Below are 20,278 nucleotides of genomic sequence, written 5' to 3' on the forward strand. Positions count from 1 at the left end.
GTCCCAGGGCGCCCCTTCCCTCCCGCCGCAGCGCGCGTGCCCGCGTCCCGGGGGAGCGACCGCCCGGCCTGCGCTCAGCCGGGACTTGCCGGCCTGGGCCGAGCCGAGCCGCGCGCCTGGCAGAGGGCCTGCCGGGCGGGGCGCGCACCGCGGCGCCCGGGGCGGGGCCTGCGGCCTCCCCCGCGGCCGGCTGGGGCTGGGGGCCGGCTGCAGGCTCCGGCGGATAAAAGGCCCCCAGGGCCCGGGAGGCCCGCTCGCGCTGCTCGTCGCGGCGCCCGGCCCAGCCCAGCCCCTGACCGTCCGCGATCCAGCTGGTGAGCTCGCGCTGGCCCGGCCCCCCGCCCCGGGGTCTGCCTCTTGCTGTGCTGTCTGTCCATCCTTCTGTCTATCCTGACTCTGCAGGCCTCTGGGGGGGCTAGTGGTCCCTAGTCCGTGGGACTGTCTGCCTCGTCCCCAGTCTCTCACAGTCTTCTTCCAGTAGGACAAGTGACCAACTTGGGGAGGTTGGCTCAAGGCCCGCGTGGGTGGTGCGCCTGGCCCCGGGGGTGCCTGCGTGTCTAGTGTCTAGCTTTTGAACCCGAGGTGTGTAACACTTCTTCTGCCTTTTCACCCAAGGGGGTTCAGATGGGCAAGGTGAGTTCAGATGTCACTCTTGTGACTTGGGAGACTAAGAGGCAGATCTGTGCCCTGCAACTATAGGTTGACTATGCTGGGAGGTGAGAGGGGACAAGGAATGGAAGGAGGGTCAGAAGACTTCAACCCCTATCTTTCCTAGGGCTGCAGGGGAAATTCAGGGCCCATTTGCTGGCACTACTTCAGGCCCACAGAGATGGATTCCCAGGGAGGGTACAGGACCCAGAGAGGAAGCCCCACCACTAGAGAGCCACAGAGAAGGGACTGGGAGGCATTCCAAAGCTGGTGTTCCTAGGACAGCACCCTCCTGCTCTCCTGCATCCCCTTGGGCATTTGCCCTCTTCCAGCTCTCTCTACCTGGGCAAGGTGAGACCAGGTGCCAGCATGCCCTGGCAGCACCTGGAGCAGGTGCCTCTTTGCCTTGAGCTGGCAGAGTCCTGGATCTCTCACTTGGTGGCACTCAGTGCTGGCACCCTCCCCAGAGCCCTCACATCATGGCCTGGGTCATAAATCAACCAGCAGCAGGGTGTAATTTCATTCAGCTCCATGCCTGCCTGCCTTCTTCCACCTCCTCCTCCAACATCCATCTCTGTTGGTTTTGAGAGCCCTGACTTCTAGCCAGGCTGCTGGGTTTAAATCCTGGCTGGGCAAGTTATTTCACTTCTCTGAGCCTCAACTACTTATCTGTAAAATGGAGAGGCATATACAATAAATGTATTATTATTATTATCCTTCCCTCCCTTCTTCCTCTCCTTTCTCCTTCACCTTCCTTCCCCTCCTTTGTCCCCTGCTCCTTCACTTGGGAAGAGAACCACTGTTGAGGCTGCCTCCCTTTCTAAGGGCTATTCAGTCTACTCCTCTGCTGTGTGCTCAGAGCTGGGGAAACAGATATGTGGAGATTGCTTGGGGAGTCACAGAGCAAACACACCAAGTGCTAGGAAGCTGGGGGGTGAGAAGGCTTAATGGAGGGAATAGCATTTGAGCCTGGTGTTGAAGGTGTGTAGGAGTTTGACAATCTGAGAGAGGGAAAGTGCACTCCAGATAGAAGGAGCCATGTGTCAGCTGGGAGCTGGAGGTTATGTCCTGGGAAGGGTGAGAAGATAAGTTTGGTGGGAGCAAAAGCTATAGGGATGCTGTAGTAGATGGGACAGCTGAGAGGAGAAGCTGTCCCTGTAGCAGACTCTAGCTCATACCGGTACCCATTCACTTTCTTGCAGCTTGCAGGGAAGGGAGCTGCCCTGGCCAGAATCCAGAGTCCTGAAGCAGTCCTGGTGACCTGGACTGTCCACACCCTCTGTGCTGTGGGGACTTTAGCCACAGCCCAAACAACAGACCTGCCCGGGACACCCTAGACTCCATCAAAGCATGTCTCCCCCTAGTGCTACCCCCTTATTTTAGAGATATTGCAGCAGAGACTCAGAAGAAAACAGAATACACAGCAGTTTGGTGGCAGAGTCAGGAGCATCCTGATTCCTGGGGGTAGTGAGAGAGGCAAGGTCATCTGTCAGCCCAGACCCAGTGTGTCCTAACAGATGAGGGCCCTAACCTATCCTCTCTTGTCATTTGGAGAGTGTCATTCCTGTAGTGACTGTAGGGTGGCTCAGTCTCTGGCATCTACCTCCTCATCAGGGAAGCAGACAGCGGGGAAAGCAGAGAAGGGAAGCTGGAGGTGATCGCCAGTGGAGAGCCTCCAGGGTTCCTGTGTGGAGAGTGACATGAAGAAAACAGTGTTTAAGTCTGGAAGAGGACGTGCAGGAGGGGACAGTGGGAAGAGGCTACTGTGGTGAGAGGAGGGAGGCAGCTGCCCCCTAGGGTGGAGGGAGGAGGATCTGGCCAATACTGAGCTTGGAGGGGACAGGGGCAAACCTGGAGAATATTGCAGAGAATGTTCCAGAGAATGTTGCAGTTGACAGAAGACATGGCCTTCATTTCCTTCTTTGTACAAAGATGGGGTGAGATTCCAAAGATGGAGACCAAAGGTTCTGTTGTAGCTATTAAAGTAGCTGGTAATTGTAGTCCACTGCTCTTCAGAGGGCTTCAAGTCTTCATTCATTAATCTTCACAAAAATCCAATGTGGCAGGTAATGTTATTATCCCTATTTTTCAGAGGCGGACACTAAGGCCATGAGAAATCGACCCACTTATCTAGATATGAATGGGGGAGGTGGATTTTTTAACCCAGGCAGTCTGACTCCCCCGTCTGTACTCAACCCTGTGACATGTCACCTCCCATCCATGCAACTACAATTATTTTTGAGTGTCACCTATGTGCCTGGCACTATTCTGGGCTCTGGGGACATTACACAAAGTCCCTTTTCCCCTAAAGCTTCCTTCCCTGAGCTTATCCCGTATATTTGTAGCCCACTCCACCTAGTCCTGCATTGAATGATGGAGGAATAAGGAGTGACTCTCAGCTGTGGTGACAAGAGTGGCAGGGGCCTGAGACACTTCCTGCTTAGATGAACGGCGTGATCCCCAAGAACAGCAGTGCCAAGGAAGATGCCATCACATCAGAACCACCTCTAAGACACAAGTACTGGGCAGAGAGCCAGGGACCAGCCTCTCCAGCCTCTCTTCCTGATGGGCCTCAGCTCTTCATCAGCATAAAACCTGGGGTGGAGGAGTGGCAGCACTGGTGGCTCCAGAAGTCTCTGGCAGCTCTACAAGTCATGACTCTCCTGTTTGCCCTGCTCTCTCCTCTGGTCCCAGGACCCAGCTCATTCACTCTGAGGACTCAAATAGCATCTCATTCCAGCCTCATGGACACAAGGGCCCTCTCTATGATGTTCCCTTCCTAAATCCTCATATGGCCCCTCGTTTCCTACAGTGATGGCGCTGCCTCAAAGGATGAAGCACAAACCCTGTGCATGGTCCATGAGGCCCTTGAGCATCTGGACCTGGCCTGCCCCTCCTTCCTTGCCCCTCCAAGCCCACAACACTGCAGAGTCTGGGGAAAAGAAGGGCACTCCCTGCTCTTGCATGAATTCACCTCTTTTCTTCTTCCCTCTACTCATCCTGTTCTTTCTACCTGGAATGCCCTTTTTCCCACCTGGGAGATCTTTTACTCCTCTGACCCCTGATTCCTCTTCTCTGCATGGAGAGGTTCAGCAGGGTATTTCATGTCTTCATTTCTTTGTCTCAGTATTGGCCTAATAACTGGCCTGAAGCACTCCAACAGTGTTTGTGGCATGGATGCAGGAATGATACACCTGGATGGAGCTGGAGCTGTGACTGATGGGTGTCACAGGCTATCCATGCTGCAGGAGAGAGCAGACAATATTTGGCTCAATCTCCTCACTTTAGAAATAAAAAATCAGGGCCTAAACAGTTTAAGAGACTTGGCCAAGCCACACTGCAAAGTGGGGGAGAACTTGACTCCTCTAATAACCCTTTCCTCCCCAACATTCCCCCTCTGTGGGGAAGGTGGCATTTGATACCTTTGATCCGGATGCTGTGAACATCAAAGGGTAGAGATTATTGCCCTGAGGGCATCCCCACCACTCCAAGGCAATGCCCCTTCTCTACCTGCTACCAATGCTGAAGAGGCCCAGGGTTTGGGGTGGAATTGGTGATCATTGTTTACTCATCCCCTAGGTACCCTGACGTCACCAGGATGTGGTCCCCACCAGCCACCTTATCCCTGTTTCTGCTGTTGCTGCTGTTAGGCCAGACCCCTCCCTGCAGGCCACAGTCACTGGGCACCAAGAAGCTCCGGCTGGTGGGCCCAGGGAGCAGGCCAGAGGAGGGCCGCCTGGAGGTGCTACACCAGGGCCAGTGGGGCACCGTGTGTGATGATGACTTTGCGCTTCAGGAGGCCACAGTGGCCTGCCGCCAGCTGGGCTTTGAGTCTGCCTTGACCTGGGCCCACAGTGCCAAATATGGCCAAGGGGAGGGTAAGTGATGGCACTGCCCCACAGGATGACAAGGATATGGTAGCAGGTGTCTCTCAGGGGCTGCACTCACTGATGTACCTGGTGTCACCCTATCCTTTAATGCTCAGCTCAAATGGTCTCCTCTGTGAGTCTTGACCTGAATGTCCCAGCTGCAGATGACCCTGGCATTCCCCCTTGTGATAAGGTGCCACTGTCACCAACACTGAGCTCTAAGTTCCTTGAAAGTGGTGACTGGCACACAGGGGTGCTTAGCAAACATTATTGAATGGATGACTGGATGGATGAGGAGTGAACAAGTCGGCCTAGTTACTAGGCTACTTGCCAGTTTCCAAAAAGAGATTCTATGGGTCTGACACCAAGAGAAGGCAGTAGGCAGAGCTGTTGATACTAAGACTAAAGGAAAGCCAGCTGCCCTGCTCCTCCATTTTTCTTTTCAGATAGAACCCAGGCCCTCATGCATGCTAGGCAATTTCTCCACCACTGAGCTATATCCCCAGCCCTTCTCCCCACACTTTTCTCTCAGGGTTTGGAAGAGGAGACTTGATAAGTGTGGATCCCATGTAGGAAGCAGAGCTATAACCAACCTCTCTGAGCCTATCTGTGAAATTTGCCCCTCCCCTTCCCCATAGGCCCGATCTGGCTGGACAATGTGCGCTGTATGGGAACTGAGAACTCCCTGGACCAGTGTGCGTCTAATGGCTGGGGTGTCAGTGACTGCAGCCATTCAGAAGATGTCGGGGTGGTATGCCACCCCCAGCGCCAGCGAGGCTACTTCTCTGAGAGGGTCTCCAATGCCCTTGGGCCCCAGGTAAGGAGGCTCTTCAGGGCCTGAGCTGAGGGCTGGATCCAAGACAGAGAGCCATCTGAAAGATGAGCCTGGAGGAGGAGAAAGAGATGGGGCAGAAGTGGGCTGAACAGTGTCCCTGAGGCTCTGACCCATAGCAGGTGCCCAGCTTGATGCAGGGCAGCCTGGGGATCAGAGGCCAGGCCTGCTGGGATTCCCAGAAGCTGCTCCCCATGAGGGAGGTGCAGGGGAGCGAGGGGCTGTTTCACCCACAAGGCCTGGCCACAATTGCTGCCTCTTCCCAGCACAAACAACCGTGAGCTAAAAACAACCCAAGCCAAACAACAGGGCAGGGCAGGGCTCTGGCCCCCACCATCTGCTGCCAGGCAGCCTCTGCCTGAGGGCAGCTAGACTACAATGGGGTTAGGGAGCTCTGCATTGGTCCAAGTCACCCCAGGGCTTGGGTGGTGGGACTTGTGGGCCAAAGGATCATGCCAGTCTCAAGCAGCTGTGCTGTGCCCATCTCAGCTCTTCCCAGGGTGGCATGAAGAAGGCCCCTCCATGCCCAGCAGAAGCCTCCCAATCCCCAAGGGCTGCTGGCTTGCTGCCAGGGAGGGCACATCCACCTGGTCTCTCCAATTTAACGAATTGGAAAGGCGGAAAAGGGCCTAGTGAAACTGAGGTTCTGCTCCTACTCACTATGTGGCCATCAGCGAATACCTCCTACCCTCTGAGCCTCGGTTTCCTGGCCTGACCTATAAGGGACATGGGGGATGGTCCTGTAAGAGCTCCAAGCCTGGCTCTTCTGAGGGAAGACCTGCAGCAGCCCAGCAGGAGGCCCAGGAACCTGGGGGCCCATCCCATGGTGACTATGCACACTGCAGGGCCAGCGGTTGGAGGAGGTGCGGCTCAAGCCCATCCTCGCTAGTGCCAAGAGGCACAGCCCAGTGACCGAGGGAGCCGTGGAAGTACGGTACGAGGGCCACTGGCGGCAGGTGTGTGACCAGAGCTGGACCATGAACAACAGCAGGGTGGTGTGCGGTATGCTGGGCTTCCCCAGCCAGGTGCCTGTCAACAGCCTCTACTACAGGTAGGAAGGTGGTGAGATTGGGGAGCCAGGCTGAGTGTATACATGTGTGCTATGTGAATGTGTGTACGTGGGTGTGTGTGTGGCAGTGGAACTGTGCAGGGTACAGTGAGGGCTGTGGGGATGGACTGATAGGGATGGGTGTCTGCAGGACCTTGCACGTGTTGGGATCAGGAGGAAAATAGCCCAACTGAGGAAAAGGGTTAAGGATCTTGAGTTAAAGATCCCTTCAGAATAATTAAGAAAATTATCAAATACAAACCCTAAGATCCTGAGAAATACATAGACGTGGCCAGAAAACAAAGTTTATGCTTGGCAATCATATAAAAAGAATTGACTATGGTATAGAATGCCCCACAATAAAAACAACTGTATGTAAAACTGTGTCCCTGATTAAAAGATGGATTTTACTGAAGATACAGTTTCACCCGCAAGTGTAGATGAAATGCATTCTGGTCGAATCTCTACCAGAAACTAGCCATGGGACCTTGGGCAGAGCATCTGGACCTCCATTATCATTCCACTGAATTGTTTCAACTTTGTCCCACTGAATTCTCTCAACTCTGGTCCAAGCCAGGCTTAATTTTGTTGTATGTCAGCAAGGTATGTGGTAGGCGGGTTTTGGGAGAGGAGACAAAAGTATTCTGTTAGAAATGTGACCAAACTGGGCTGGGCTCGGGGGCGTATGCCTGTAATCCTAGCAACTGGGGAGGCTGAGGCAGGAGGATCACAAGTTCAAAGCCAGGCTCATCAACTGCGAGGCATTAAGCTACTCAGTGAGCCCCTGTCTCTAAATAAAATAAAAATAGGGCTGGGGATGTGGCTCAGCAGTCAAGTGCCCCTGAGTTCAATCCCTAGTACCCCCGCCACCAAGAAAAAAAAAAAAAAAGAAATGTGACTAAACTGTCATAGCAGATTGTGTCAGCCCAATAAATAAGGACACAGTCACAGCCCCACTGGCTCCACATCAGTGAAAGCCTGGTTTCTCATGGAGGGAGAAATCTCCCTTGGTATCTCCAAGTCATTTGCCCTCAACCACTCCAGTTTGTCACACTTCAATGAAGCAGCTTCATGTCCCTTGTTCTGTCCTTGTATCTCTGGCTTAGATGGTCCTGGTCCTGAAGAAAGAGGGGTGGTGGGTATCAATGTGGTTCCATCCTTGGGGATGATGGGGTGCAGGCCCCTGGTCCACCACTGCCTGGTAATTACACAGTTTGGTCCTGCTGACTCACCTGCCACCCACGAGGAGAGCAGCCCTGATTATAGCTTGGGTGTCTCTGGGTGGCAGTTCCCCCACCCGCAGCAAGTCCTATGACTTGTGCCTGTCCCCATATCCCTCCTCTTAGGGTACTCCCCAAAGGATCCCCTTCATCTGGACTGGGGGAGCAGGTTTGAATTGCCTAGTCAGTACATACCCCACTTCAGGACAAGCCCCAGAACCCTGCCTGCCTTTTCTATAAAATGGGATCATCGTTATTTGTGAGGTGCTGTCTTATCAAGGCTGCTGTGAAGCTCAGCACTGAGATAATATTTGTGAACAAGTTTACACACTGTGAAGTCCAGTGCAAACTTAATGGCAACTATGAGGAATCATAGTGGTAGCAAGAGAGTGGGATTTCCACACTTCCTCCACCTCCTGTCTGTTTTCTCCACCACAGAAAAATCTGGAATCTGAAGATGAAGGATCCCAAGTCTAGGTGAGGAGTGGAACCCTCAGGGAACATGCAAATAGATGCGGCACCCAGGGCTTCCTTCCCTTCCCCTCCCCTGCCCTCTCCTCAGCCTCTGCTCAAGCCCTCCTCCACCCACATCTCCCTTGTCCTCCAGGCTGAAGGGCCTGACCAGTAAGAATTCCTTCTGGATCCACCGGGTTGACTGCCTGGGGACAGAGCCCCACCTGGCCAACTGCCAGGTGCAGGTGGCCCCACGACGAGGCAAGCTGCAGCCGGCCTGCCCAGGTGGCATGCACGCGGTGGTCAGCTGTGTGGCGGGGCCCCGCTTTCGATCGCCCAAGGTGAAGCCCTGGCGCAAGGAGTCCCGGGCAGAGGTGAGCCCCAAGGGACTCTGTACCCTGACCCAGAGGCACAGGCAGGACTCTGCCTGGAGGGGACAGGAAAGAGGAACTAGATCAAGAGGAGAAACTGAATCAGAGAACGGGAGAACCTTGGAAGTTATCTAAAAGAGATCATTTATAACCGTACATAAACGGCAAGTTGACATCACTTGCCAAGAATAGAAGGTAACCGTAAAAACAGTAATTAAATTGTAGTTAGGGCCCTCTGAGGGCCGGAGGTATTGAACCTGCCCTTTATTATAAAACGTAGGGAAAAACCTAGTGAGGTGTCACACACATACTAGCACCACACAGGGACTGTCTCCTTGATGAGGTCGTGGTGGTAACTTGTATTGAAGTGGAGGTCGAGAAACACGGCTTCTTCAAGACGATGGCTGTGGGCAGTCAGTAACTCCCGGCCCTAGCTCTGGCTCTTGGAGCTTGAAGGAGCCTTGCCCTGGTGTCCCACATTGGTGGCTTAGTCCCTCTGGCTGCCTTCCCTGAAGCCAGTTTTCTCCCAGCAGGAGCTGAAGGTGCGCCTGCGCTCTGGGGCCCAGGTGGGCGAGGGCCGGGTGGAGGTGCTGGTGAACCGGCAGTGGGGCACAGTCTGTGACCACAGGTGGAACCTCATCTCTGCCAGCGTTTTATGTCGTCAGCTTGGCTTTGGCTCTGCACGGGAGGCCCTCTTTGGGGCCCAGCTGGGCCAAGGTAAGTGAGAAGGCCTTCCAGGGGGTGAGGGGGTGGGAGGGCCTTGTTCCTCTCTTGAAGTCCCTGGGGTGTCAGTGCCCAGAAGTTCTCTCCTTCTGTGGAGGGACAGCCACAGTGTGAGGTCACAGAGATGGAGCCTCACACAGCATCTCTTCCCCCACCCAGGATTGGGGCCCATCCACCTTAGTGAGGTGCACTGCAGGGGATATGAGCAGACCCTCAGTGACTGCCTCGCCCTGGAAGGGTCCCAGAATGGCTGTCAACATGAGAATGATGCTGCCGTCAGGTGTAACATCCCTGACATGGGCTTCCAGAATCAGGTGAGTTCAGGCTGAGCGTGTGGCCAGGCAGGGATCTGGGAAACCTAGGGAACCCCAGGATACCAACCTTGAGCCAGTGGGGAGGGACTCAGGAGGGGCAGCCAGGGCTTCAGCTGTGTACAGTCCCCCTGCCCTATTTGAGCCAGCCTGGAGAGTCTATCACAACCCCTCAGAGGTGTCAGAGGGACACAGGGGCTCTGCAGGTGTGTCTGTACACTCTCACCTACCCTCTCAGGTTCCTTGTGAATCTGCAAAAGAAGGTGCCTGAGGGTGAGAACCACAGGCCGCAGGCACTGGGGAGTGGTAGTGGAGGCTGTGCCAGACACTTAAGTCAAACTGAGGGGGACTGTGGGCACATAGCTAGTGTTTCATAAAATGAGGTCAACTCTTGGGGGCTGTACATACGCAGTAGAAATGAAAGCCCTTTGCAAATTGTGCATCGCCATGGTAGGATTTTAGAGATAGGAGGAGGGCAAGTTCCGTGGCAGGAGCTCCTGTCAGGCACTTTTGAGTCAGATTGCTTAGTAGACAAGGACATTAGGGATTATCCATTAAATGGTGCTCACTTTACAGAGGAGTCAAGCCTAAAGTGAGAGTGTCTGGTCTAAGGCTGCACGTGAGCTGGCCTGGGCAGGGCCCCCTGCTTGCAGTCCTCTGTTCTCCCCTCCCCAGGCTGTCCCATCCCTCACATGCCTCTGACCACTGCAGGTGCGCTTGGCAGGTGGACGAAGCCCAGAAGAGGGCGTGGTGGAGGTGCAGGTGGAGGTGAATGGTGTCCTACGTTGGGGCACCGTGTGCAGTGATCACTGGGGTCTCACTGAAGCCATGGTGGCCTGCCGACAGCTTGGCCTGGGTTTTGCCAACTTTGCTATCAAGGTAGGTCCCTGTCTTGCTCCTTCCCTATAAATTCTCAGCCTCCTGGATGCAGAGGACCAAAACTTCCTGTGTTAGGGCTGCTGGCCCTTCATTCTTTCATTCAACATTTAATTATTAAATGAAACTATGGGCTGATGCAATGCTGGGTGCTGGGAATACTGTAGTGAACAAGACAAAAACACCATGAAAGAGGCTGTCATTAGTAAAATATTCACATACCCAGATACAAAGTTTCATCTGTAGGAAAGATGAGTAGAAGTTAGCAGATGAGGGGGAAGAAAAATAAACAGTGTGTGCAAAAGCTCTGTGGCCAGAGAAAGCTTGATTGATTCAGTTGAGGAAACCAGGGGCCAGAGGTTGCAGAGTAGCTCTCAAGGGAGGTTTAAGGGTGGAGACAGCAGGGGCAAGACCATTAACAGCCTAAATCCTACAGATTTTTAAAAACTTTCTTCCTTTGCTGTTTGAAAAACAGCTGGAGTGGAGACTAAGCTGAATGAAGGGAGATAATGATGTTGGACTGAAATAATGTTGGACTAAACCAGGATGTGGCAGTCTGGGAGAAACAGCAGAATCAAAGACCATAAGGAAACAAACAGAAGATACAGGCCTGGCTGCCCTGATACCAGCCTGCTGGGCAGGCCTGTGTAGACTTCATGCCGAGAACTGGGCACAGCCCTGATCACAACCCACAGCGGGCTGTGAGGAACAACAGGAGAAATGGGAACATGGCAGTTGTATGAGGAGGAGGGGAACAACTCAATCCTCTTCAGATCGTGAAGAACTGCCACCTGGGAGACGGATAGGAGCAGTCAGATGGAAGCCACAGGCAGTGGGTTTTTGTCTCCACACATGGAAGAAACTTCTAATATCAGAGGGGTCATACACTGTTCCGGGGTAGGGTTCATCAGTGAAGATTTTCAGGCCCAGGCAGGGCACACCTTGGTGGGAGTAATGGGATGAAGAGGTCTAAGCCTCAGATGGGCCTCAGAGGAGATGACTCCCAAGGCATCTCTCTACTCTGACCGGGTAATGTGGGCTGTTTCCTTAGGACACATGGTACTGGCAGGGGACGCCTGAAGCCAAAGAAGTGATCATGAGTGGAGTGCGTTGCTCAGGCTCAGAGCTGGCCCTGCAGCAGTGTCAGAGGCATGGGCCTGTGCACTGCTCCCATGGCACTGGGCGCTTCTCAGCTGGAGTCTCCTGCACAAACAGTGAGCAAGGGAGGGGCTCAAGGAGCCTGGATGGGTGGGCCTCTGCTCCCCTCAGGGAGGGCCTGGAGGGCTGGTTCAGCTGCCTGGCAGCAGGGACAAGGAGTGGGACTACCACTTCTGTGTGGCTAAACCATGGGTCACATCAGGATACAAAACCTGCCCTGCCCACCTTGTGCAGCTACTATGAGAAATAAAACAAGATGGGACAGCATAAGGAAAAAGAACAGAGTTTTTCAATTTGGGGTTATGACCAAGAGATTTCAAAAACTGAAACGGTAGAAAACATGAGAGTACATTACACTTAAGAGTCGTGTTGCTTTTTCTTGGCACTATGTGAGTATTAGGTTACAACATAAAATATATTTCTTGTTTGTAAGAAAAAAGTTTGGAAGCCATTGCAGAGGATATATAAATATGAGGTATACTACGGTCTAAAGCTTTAGGTATGTGTTCTCTTCCTGAGCTGTGGGATTTAACCAAATGGCTTAAGGACAAGAAAGACTACTTTTTGGCAAATGTCTGCCCCACAAACCCAGATTCTCAGGGTAGCAGCATCTCTGTTTGACAACTGCCAACAATGCCTGTGCCAAGATAATTATATCCAGTCCAAAGGCACTGCCCAAGTGACCTTTTTCCCTGCCAAACTTAACCCCAAGATATTCTTAACCTCTGTCAGGGAGCTCTAGGCTTCCTCTCTGTGCAGTGTACCCTGGGGGAAAGCACTAGGCCCATCCATTACACTCTCCCCTGCAGAGTGACAGGGCATCAGAGCGGGTCCCCACAGCATGCTAGGACTCATAGCATGCTGGGGCTGCTCACTCAACTCCCCTTCCTAGAAACCTTGGAGCCTTCCCTCTTCTGCCTCCAGTGGCAGCTCTCACAGATGCTTCCTAACAGCTAATGGAAGCTGGGCAGACAGCCAGTAGGCAGCCTCTGCCATCCCTGTCTCTTCTCTCTGACTTTTCCCATGTTTTTGCTTTATCCCCTCTTCTTACTGCCTCTGAAAGTTCTCCTTTGCCTCAGGAACTTTGGAATTTGTCAGTGAGTATATCCTGGCTCTCTCCAAAATATACTCTAGGAATTTCAGGAGCACTTTTAGTGATAGTACAGGCATTATGTAGCAAAGCATCCTCCAAATCCAGCCACTGAAATGAGTCAGTGAAAAGAGCTCACTCTCGTCAGCACATGGGCTCATGTGGAGGATGCCTCTGTTTAAGCTGCAGCTGTGTGCTTGTATGACCGAATGTATGACCGAACACTAAGAGCAATTTTCTCCTTCAAGGTTGCGCAGCAACAGCTATAGATCTGCACATTTCTGTACTGACACGTAAGGGACAGCAATGGTAGAGGCATGTGGCTTCAAAGGAGGGTAAAGCCCCTGGAACAGGAGAGGAAAGAAAGGGCACAAAGCTAAGAGACACAGGTACCAGTGTGTCGGATTTTCCCATATGGAGAAGCACCAGAATGCCTGGATGCCTCAGAAGCAGCACAGGGAATACCCTGGTAGCAATTAGGCTGGAGTAGGAGCCCTCGAGGAAGCAGGCTGAGAACTTCAGCAGCACAGACTGGAATGGCAGAGTTCAGGAGTGAGCTTGGACAACCTTGTCCAATTCTCCCTTCCAGCTTGCCCTCCTTGGTCTCTGACACTGAGGAACTGAGGCCCAGGGACAGTGACTTGGTTAAAGTAACCAGGTTAGGTATCTGTAGAGCTTTTTGAAAGGACTGTATGCACTAAGCTACATAAAAGCACTTTATAGACTGAAAAGCATTTTACAAAAAACACCATCTTACACCAATGAGTGTTTACTGTGGTAAACAACCACCTAAGCAACTTACAGGTACCACATTAATATCACTACATTTTCTCCATCTTGAAGATGACAAAAATGATAACACAAAAAGGTTAAGCAGTCATAGAACTGGGAAATGGCACAGTCAGAAGTCAAGAATGAACCCTGGTGGCCTGGCTCCAGAGCTGGCAACCTTAATCATGACCCTGGAACTACCTCCCAGGTTAAGTTGATGGGTTATTCCTTTTCTTAGTAGAACTCTCATCTTCTGGCTGAACTGCGCTCTTTTCTGGGATTTTCCCAGAGAGCTTGATCTGGGGGAAGCTTGTGCTCATGCTGGGGAGCAAGACCTGTTGCCTTCCTACCCCTGGCCTCCTGTCTCAACTCTCTGCCACTTCAGGTGCTCCAGACCTAGTGATGAATGCTCAGCTGGTGCAGGAGACAGCCTACCTGGAGGACCGCCCACTCAGCCTGCTATACTGTGCCCATGAGGAGAACTGCCTCTCACAGTCAGCCGACCGCATGGACTGGCCATATGGACACCGGCGCCTGTTGCGCTTCTCCTCACAGATCTACAACCTAGGCAGGGCTGACTTTCGTCCCAAGGCTGGACGCCACAGCTGGATTTGGCACCAGTGCCACAGGTTGGTGCCAACCTGTGTCTTGGCTCTAGAGGGGGCAAACTTGCCTGGGTAAGGTGTGCACTCTGGATAAGTCTTCCTTCCTAGATGCTTATTGGCCTTGCTCCAGGGGCAATACAGTGATCCCAGTAGTATTCACCTGCCCCATGTCTCTTTCTTCAGTGAGACCTATGTTAATGGTGGTCATGGAGCCTGTTTGCCACAGTGACATCCCAAAGAAAGTCACTGCTGTGGTTGGTCTCTGCTATCATGGTATTATGCAATTTTTCTGTGTTGGATCTTAGGCTTTGTATTTTAGAAGACAGAAGTTAGGAACCCACAGAAAACTGGAGGCCTAAAATAGGATGCTAGCTCTGTGAAAACAGCTTGTTGGTTCCTACAGCAGGCAAGGCAACAAGGCCAGGCCTCCAAAGAATAGCATGAACAGTTTGGTGCTAAAAAAGAAGACAAAGGAGCATTCTTTCCTATCAGGAGCCTCCAGAACAGAGAGCAAGACAATGCATTCTCTGACAAAGGCAGAATGGGAAAAAAAAAAATTTTAAAAAAAGCGTTTTTCTTTAGGACGCAGACATGGGTAAAGGAAAGCTGAGAGGAATGGACAATGACTTTGGGACTTGGCCTTGCCTGAGATAATAAGCACCTTTCCCTGGAGCACCAACAGAGTTGTCATTATAACTAGATTGGAAACTATGGTAGCAATTTGGTCCCAGGCTGACAGAGTAGAGTAAGCTTCCTCCCCAGCAGCCACTTGGCCCCTAGGCTGGTCCTTGGGTCAGGTGCTCCTTCCTTCCACCTCTGCTTCAGGCCCTGCAGCCAGGCTACAGCCTCCTAGAGGCTACCAGGGCAGCTTTTACCCTGCCTTATGTGAGTTTAGAGCCTGGTAATGCAGACAGCTGTGCCTTGCTCCCTGTCAGGGGTGCTAGCAAAGTGGGCTGTGGGTCATACTGACCTTGAGTTTGGGAGGCAGAAGGGCACAACCTGCTATTATAACTTTGCTTTCTGGGTAATGATGGGGCCCAGTCCCTCAATCTCTCCTGCTAACCCTTTCAGAGGAGATCCTCTCCTATTGCTGTCGGGCTGACAGCTCTGTCTTCTGCAGGCATTACCACAGCATCGAGGTCTTCACCCACTATGACCTACTTACACTCAATGGCTCCAAGGTGGCTGAGGGGCACAAGGCCAGCTTCTGTCTAGAAGACACAAACTGCCCCACAGGTATGTGGTTTCCCATCAGCATCTACCAGCATGCTCTCCTGTTATACTCCTTATGAATTCCTTAGCTCCTGTGGGGTCAGGTCTTCTCTGCCCTGTTCATCAGCTTCAGGTACTGGCTTGGCAACAGAACTCAAGGAAATTTAAAAAGGTCAATTTCTTACTTTATGAAATCTTAGGTGAAAGGTCGATTTCCTCTGAATTCCCATCTCACTTTGTACCACTTTAAAAAGAGTTAACACTTTTTAGATAATAGTTGCAGGCTCCTGAGCTCTCTGAGGGCAGGGACTGTCTCCTACTTACAAACTCCATCTGTGAACTGAGCATATCTGCACTAAACTGGAAATTTGTGGGAGGCTTAAGACAATAAAGTATGTGAAAGACCTAGCATGGTGCTGGGTCACAAGTACCTACCCAGTGCCTCAGTGACTGTGTATCCTTTCTCACAGGACTTCAGCGGCGCTATGCATGTGCCAACTTTGGGGAACAGGGAGTGACTGTAGGCTGCTGGGACACTTACCGGCATGACATTGATTGCCAATGGGTGGATATCACAGATGTGGGCCCAGGGGACTATATCTTCCAGGTAAGGATGCTTGGGGAAATCTCCACAGGAGCCCTGTTTCCTATAGAAGTTACAAATCGCGCCCTGAGACCAGATGATAGCAAAGTATTCCCCTTTGTAGTCTCCAGAAGGCCCATAGCTGCAGCTGTGCTGGGAGAAAAGAACATTCAACGGGAATCCCAAGACCCTGGGTTTTAGTTCTGAGTCAATGGACATTTGGCAATTCTGAGTTTCCATCTATAAAATGGGGACATTAATGCCTACTGCCTGGGGTGATTCTTAAGGGTAATGAAGCAAATAATATACTTTTAAAAATATTATTATATATGATGTAAGGGATCTTACATGTCAACTCAGAAATCAAATCACTCATTTTCATCTGTCTCCCTCTCACTCCAGGTGGTTGTGAACCCCACAAATGAGGTGGCAGAGTCAGACTTCTCCAACAACATGATGCGCTGCCGCTGCAAGTATGACGGGCAGAGGGTCTGGCTGCACAACTGCCACACAGGTAAGTCTGAGGCACTGTGGCCCCAGTTTTGTGTAGGCTTGGGAAGCTGGAAGGACTCTAATTGTATTCCCAAGTGTGACTTATGTGGGTGTGTAAATGGCCAGGGATGGAGGGATGGGACAAAGACAAATTTCCTGTGACACTCTTACAGTGGATTTCTAGAATTGATCAGACCATCCACCTCATCCAATAACTACTTCTACATCCCTATTTGCCTTAAGGACTGTCACAGAATCCTTCCGACCCTCAAACCACATCAGGATTTTCTTTTCCAGTATGTTCCTTTTCCCCTGGCCTTCCTGGCTTGCCTCCATTCTAAGCTTGACTGCCTCACAGGCAAAAGCAGATCCCCTTGGTGTGCATTACTATTCCCCCAACTGAAATCATACCCACTTGTAAGAGGATCAAGGAGAACAGGGACATTTACAGAACTAGTAGTATCACACAAAGGAAGAGGTGGTGAGGAGGTGGTGGTCTCTGTACTTGTTTTTTGTAGAGTCCTTCCATCTTAAAGTTTTGAAATGCCTGTATTTGCTAAGGGGTGTGTGCATTCACAGCCATATTAGAATTTACAGGGTGGATGGCGCAGAGTTGTTTCTTCAGTCAACATTAAGACCTACTACAGTGCTAAGCACTGTCAGACACTTTAAGATGCAGGAGCTTAATGTCAAGTAGGGTGTGCAGACATACAAATGGGTGATCCCAAGACTGGCAAGTACCCTCAAACAGGCATGAACTAATCAGAGTAAGCATAGAGTCGGGGGCTAGAAAAGGTTTCAAAGAGGATGTATATTTGAGCAGGGTATGAAAGGAGGGACAAAAGACACAAACGGGAATAGGAGGAGCATATGATTTGGTTTCAGACATCTTCACTGGGTTTCAAATCCAATTTCATCACTTTATAGCTGTAGGAAATGAGAAATCTCAACCTGAATTTTCTCTTTTGTTAAACAGGGCCATGAACTTCCAACCTACTAAAGTTCCTTCTGGTTATGGTAGTTCTTAGAGAATGGACTTTATCCTGTGGGCTTCTATTTATCACTGACAAATTTTGGTCAAGGGAATAAAAAGATCACTTGGTTTTAAAAAATAACTGGCAATAGATGAGAAATAGAATGAGAAGAGGAAGAATAGCTGAAGGTTTTGGATTTGGTGATTAAGTAGATTTTTGCTGACATTATAATGAAACAAGGTGAGAGGAATCAGGAACTGGAATCCACGACTGTGCATATAGATAGCAGATTCTCCATAATCAGACTACAAGGGATCCAGAGCATTGAAAAAGCAAAGAAAAACAATGCATCTTATAGGTTCTTTTTGCTAATGATTAGAGACTACCATTAGAGTCCTTGCAGAAAACAGAGGGCACATCAAATGGGTCTGAAATTACGTAACAAAAAAACTATTTATAGAAGTGTGCATAGGACTAAAGAAGACAGGGATATTGAGGCAATATGAGTAGGAGAACTGTTACCCCTCTAGGCTTGAAGGGGGAAGAGACATCCCAGAGCCAACTGAAAGCTAGATCCATGGATCTAAAGAGCCCTTCCATCTTAAAGTTTTGAAATGCCTATATTTGCTAAGGGGTGTGTGCATTCACAGCCATACTAGAGTTACATGGTAGACCTGGACAGAGAGGAAATGTTTGATGCCTCTTCTCTTGACTTCCTGCAATTGTTAACACATCTCAGCCAGAAAGGATAAGGTAGCCACTGTCATACAATCTCTGGGGATCAGTTCCCTGGAGCTCAGAGAGAACAAAAGGCACAGAATGAATCTGGGTCGGCAGCAAAGGAAGAACCAGCACAGCCCCTTCCACTCAACAGTCTTGATTTCCTGGCCAGGGTCTGTTCCTAGCAAATGACACTTCATGTCTATGCTCACAACTGAAGAAAAGGACGAGCTGGACAGAATGGATCTGTGTGAGGTTGTCAGGGAATGAGACTGCGGCAAGGTTGGCTACTTAGCTATTTTCCTTTTGCCCACAGGAGATTCATACAGAGCCAATGCAGAGCTTTCCCTGGAACAGGAACAGCGACTTAGGAACAACCTCATCTGAAGTCATCACTGCACACTCCCAGCTGCTGCCCACACACATCAAATACCTCAGCTTATTGGAGCCATGCCCTTCACAGAGCTCTGACCTACAAGGAAAGGGGCCCAGTGTCAAGGGGCACCAAGAACTTGCTCAGGAAACATTTTGATGGCAAGATCACCAAACCAGGATGGTATCACTCCCTCAGGATGGTTCTGGGTCTGTCCCCTATGGCATACATAATAGGACCTCCAGGCTTTGGTCATCTAAGCTCCTCTTCATAAGGAGACCCAATCTTTCCTGAAATTTGCCACAGGGTTCCTGGATTCAGAAACTCTCAGTTTCTTAGGGGTGAACTATGGCCCAGACCTCCGCATAAACAGTGCTTTGTAAATGTCCTCAAAGAGCAGAAGACAGAGGACCAAAATATGCAAGAAGTGGGATTAGTTCTCTGCTAGAAGCTCAATGCAACATAACTGTCAAAATCACAACTTGCAGAGAAGTTGGTGAATGCAGTCCCTTGCTTTATCTGTCCTTATTTAGAACTTGCTTCTCACACTCTGCTCCTTAGTGTGTTACCTTTATCTTATTGCACATAAGGCTGTTTGTAATACTCCTGCAATCTCAGGCCTCAGGCATCCCATTATCTACTGATGGGTCAACATCACCAATTATTGAGTACTTGAGAAAAGACAAGTTTCACAGAAGTGGCCAGATGGGGCCTTCCTGCAGAACAGCAAGAGAAGATCAAAGAAAGACTGCTGAAGTATATGGACCCCAGTTTCTATCAGGGTCTCTGCCAAGGAGAGAAATGTGTCTTACACTTGGCAGACAATCCATTTTCTCTCAGGATCACCATGCATCTCAGGATTGGCCTAAATTTCAGGTCTCAACCAAGTCAATTTTGCATCAAATACATTTTTGTAATGGAAAGAAAAAAGTCAAGCCACTCTCTATAGAAACATGAAGATAGGTCTGGTAGGGTAAGGGACACAAGAATGGAGAAATCAGAAGGGGAATCATTTAATTTAGTGAAGGACTAAACCTGGGAAAGGCCACCATCCCTGCTTGATGTGGCTCCAGTATGCTGTTGTTCAGGTGGTATAAAAATACCAAGGTCTTCTTGGACATGATTCTTCATCTTTTCTCTACTGACACACACTTAAAAGAGATGATCCTTATAATTCTGACACTCCTAATGCCAATAAAGGTTGCTCATTGTGGACTGCTCCAAAGACCAGACCAGCTATGATTATGTAGTTCCTAGCATACTAACTCTTACCTCTTAACCTCCCACCGTACTAAGGACAAAAATGCAAAGGGCACACATTTCATGACAGCCCCAGTATGTTTCTCTAACAAGATGTCAACCTGTCTCCTTCAAAGTTTCCTTCCCCAGGCTCAATGCTAAAAGATTAATGAGGTATAAAAGGTTGGGGCGGGGGTCAGAAAGGTTAAGGGACACAAGGTAGGAGCAAGAAGGTCAAGTTCCAAGACTGTCAACATTGTAGCAGACAAAACAGATTTATGACTCCCCTCCCCCATCACCAGATCTACCCCTTTGTAGAGAGTCAAGTGGGACAAATTCTGAGGTACTCTCAGTGAATACAAAGAAGTGCTTTCTTCCTTCCTCTCACCCACCAGCTCTTCTTGACTCCCTCATCTCCTTCATCAGGCAGAGGGAGCATTATATTTTGGCGTGGCAGTTTAGGTAAACAAGGGAAGGACTGATTTCCTGTTGGATCAGGCAAACATCTCCCAAACAGTAACAACATTATACTCACGCATGCAGCTAATGGCCTGTGAAAGAATGTGCAGCTAGTGGGGGAGCATGTGGTGACTGATGACTAGATTCAGACAGGGAGGTTACCCTTTGCTTCTTGCCAGATCTAGTTTCCAAGAAGGCCGGAAAACGCTGGCCAGGCAGACAGCCATAGCTCTGGTCTCAGTCTTGCTGCC

General features: G+C 50.6%; 1 protein-coding gene across 3 annotated transcripts; it reads left to right on the top strand.

Moving 5' to 3' along the window:
- Window positions 1–235: 235 nt before the first annotated feature.
- On the top strand, window positions 236–20,140 carry Loxl4 (lysyl oxidase like 4). Of its 3 annotated transcripts, none has more exons than XM_071611015.1 (16): window positions 236–314; window positions 2,994–3,166; window positions 4,228–4,526; window positions 5,156–5,334; window positions 6,195–6,400; window positions 8,056–8,094; window positions 8,225–8,444; window positions 8,975–9,158; window positions 9,324–9,478; window positions 10,187–10,354; window positions 11,403–11,565; window positions 13,756–13,999; window positions 15,096–15,211; window positions 15,658–15,794; window positions 16,173–16,284; window positions 18,273–20,140. In XM_071611015.1, the coding sequence occupies exons 2-16, from the start codon at window positions 3,093–3,095 to the stop codon at window positions 18,341–18,343; spliced, it is 2,367 nt and encodes a 788-aa protein (XP_071467116.1). In that variant the 5' UTR covers window positions 236–314; window positions 2,994–3,092; the 3' UTR covers window positions 18,344–20,140. The 3 variants fall into 3 exon arrangements, with proteins under 3 accessions (XP_071467116.1, XP_027786221.2, XP_071467117.1); XM_071611016.1 differs by lacking the exon at window positions 236–314 and adding an exon at window positions 1,981–2,416; XM_027930420.3 differs by lacking the exon at window positions 2,994–3,166 and having other exon boundaries at window positions 244–314.
- Window positions 20,141–20,278: the final 138 nt, after the last annotated feature.

This window comes from Marmota flaviventris, chromosome 4, assembly GCF_047511675.1.
Source record: "Marmota flaviventris isolate mMarFla1 chromosome 4, mMarFla1.hap1, whole genome shotgun sequence".
Lineage (NCBI taxonomy): Eukaryota > Metazoa > Chordata > Mammalia > Rodentia > Sciuridae > Marmota > Marmota flaviventris.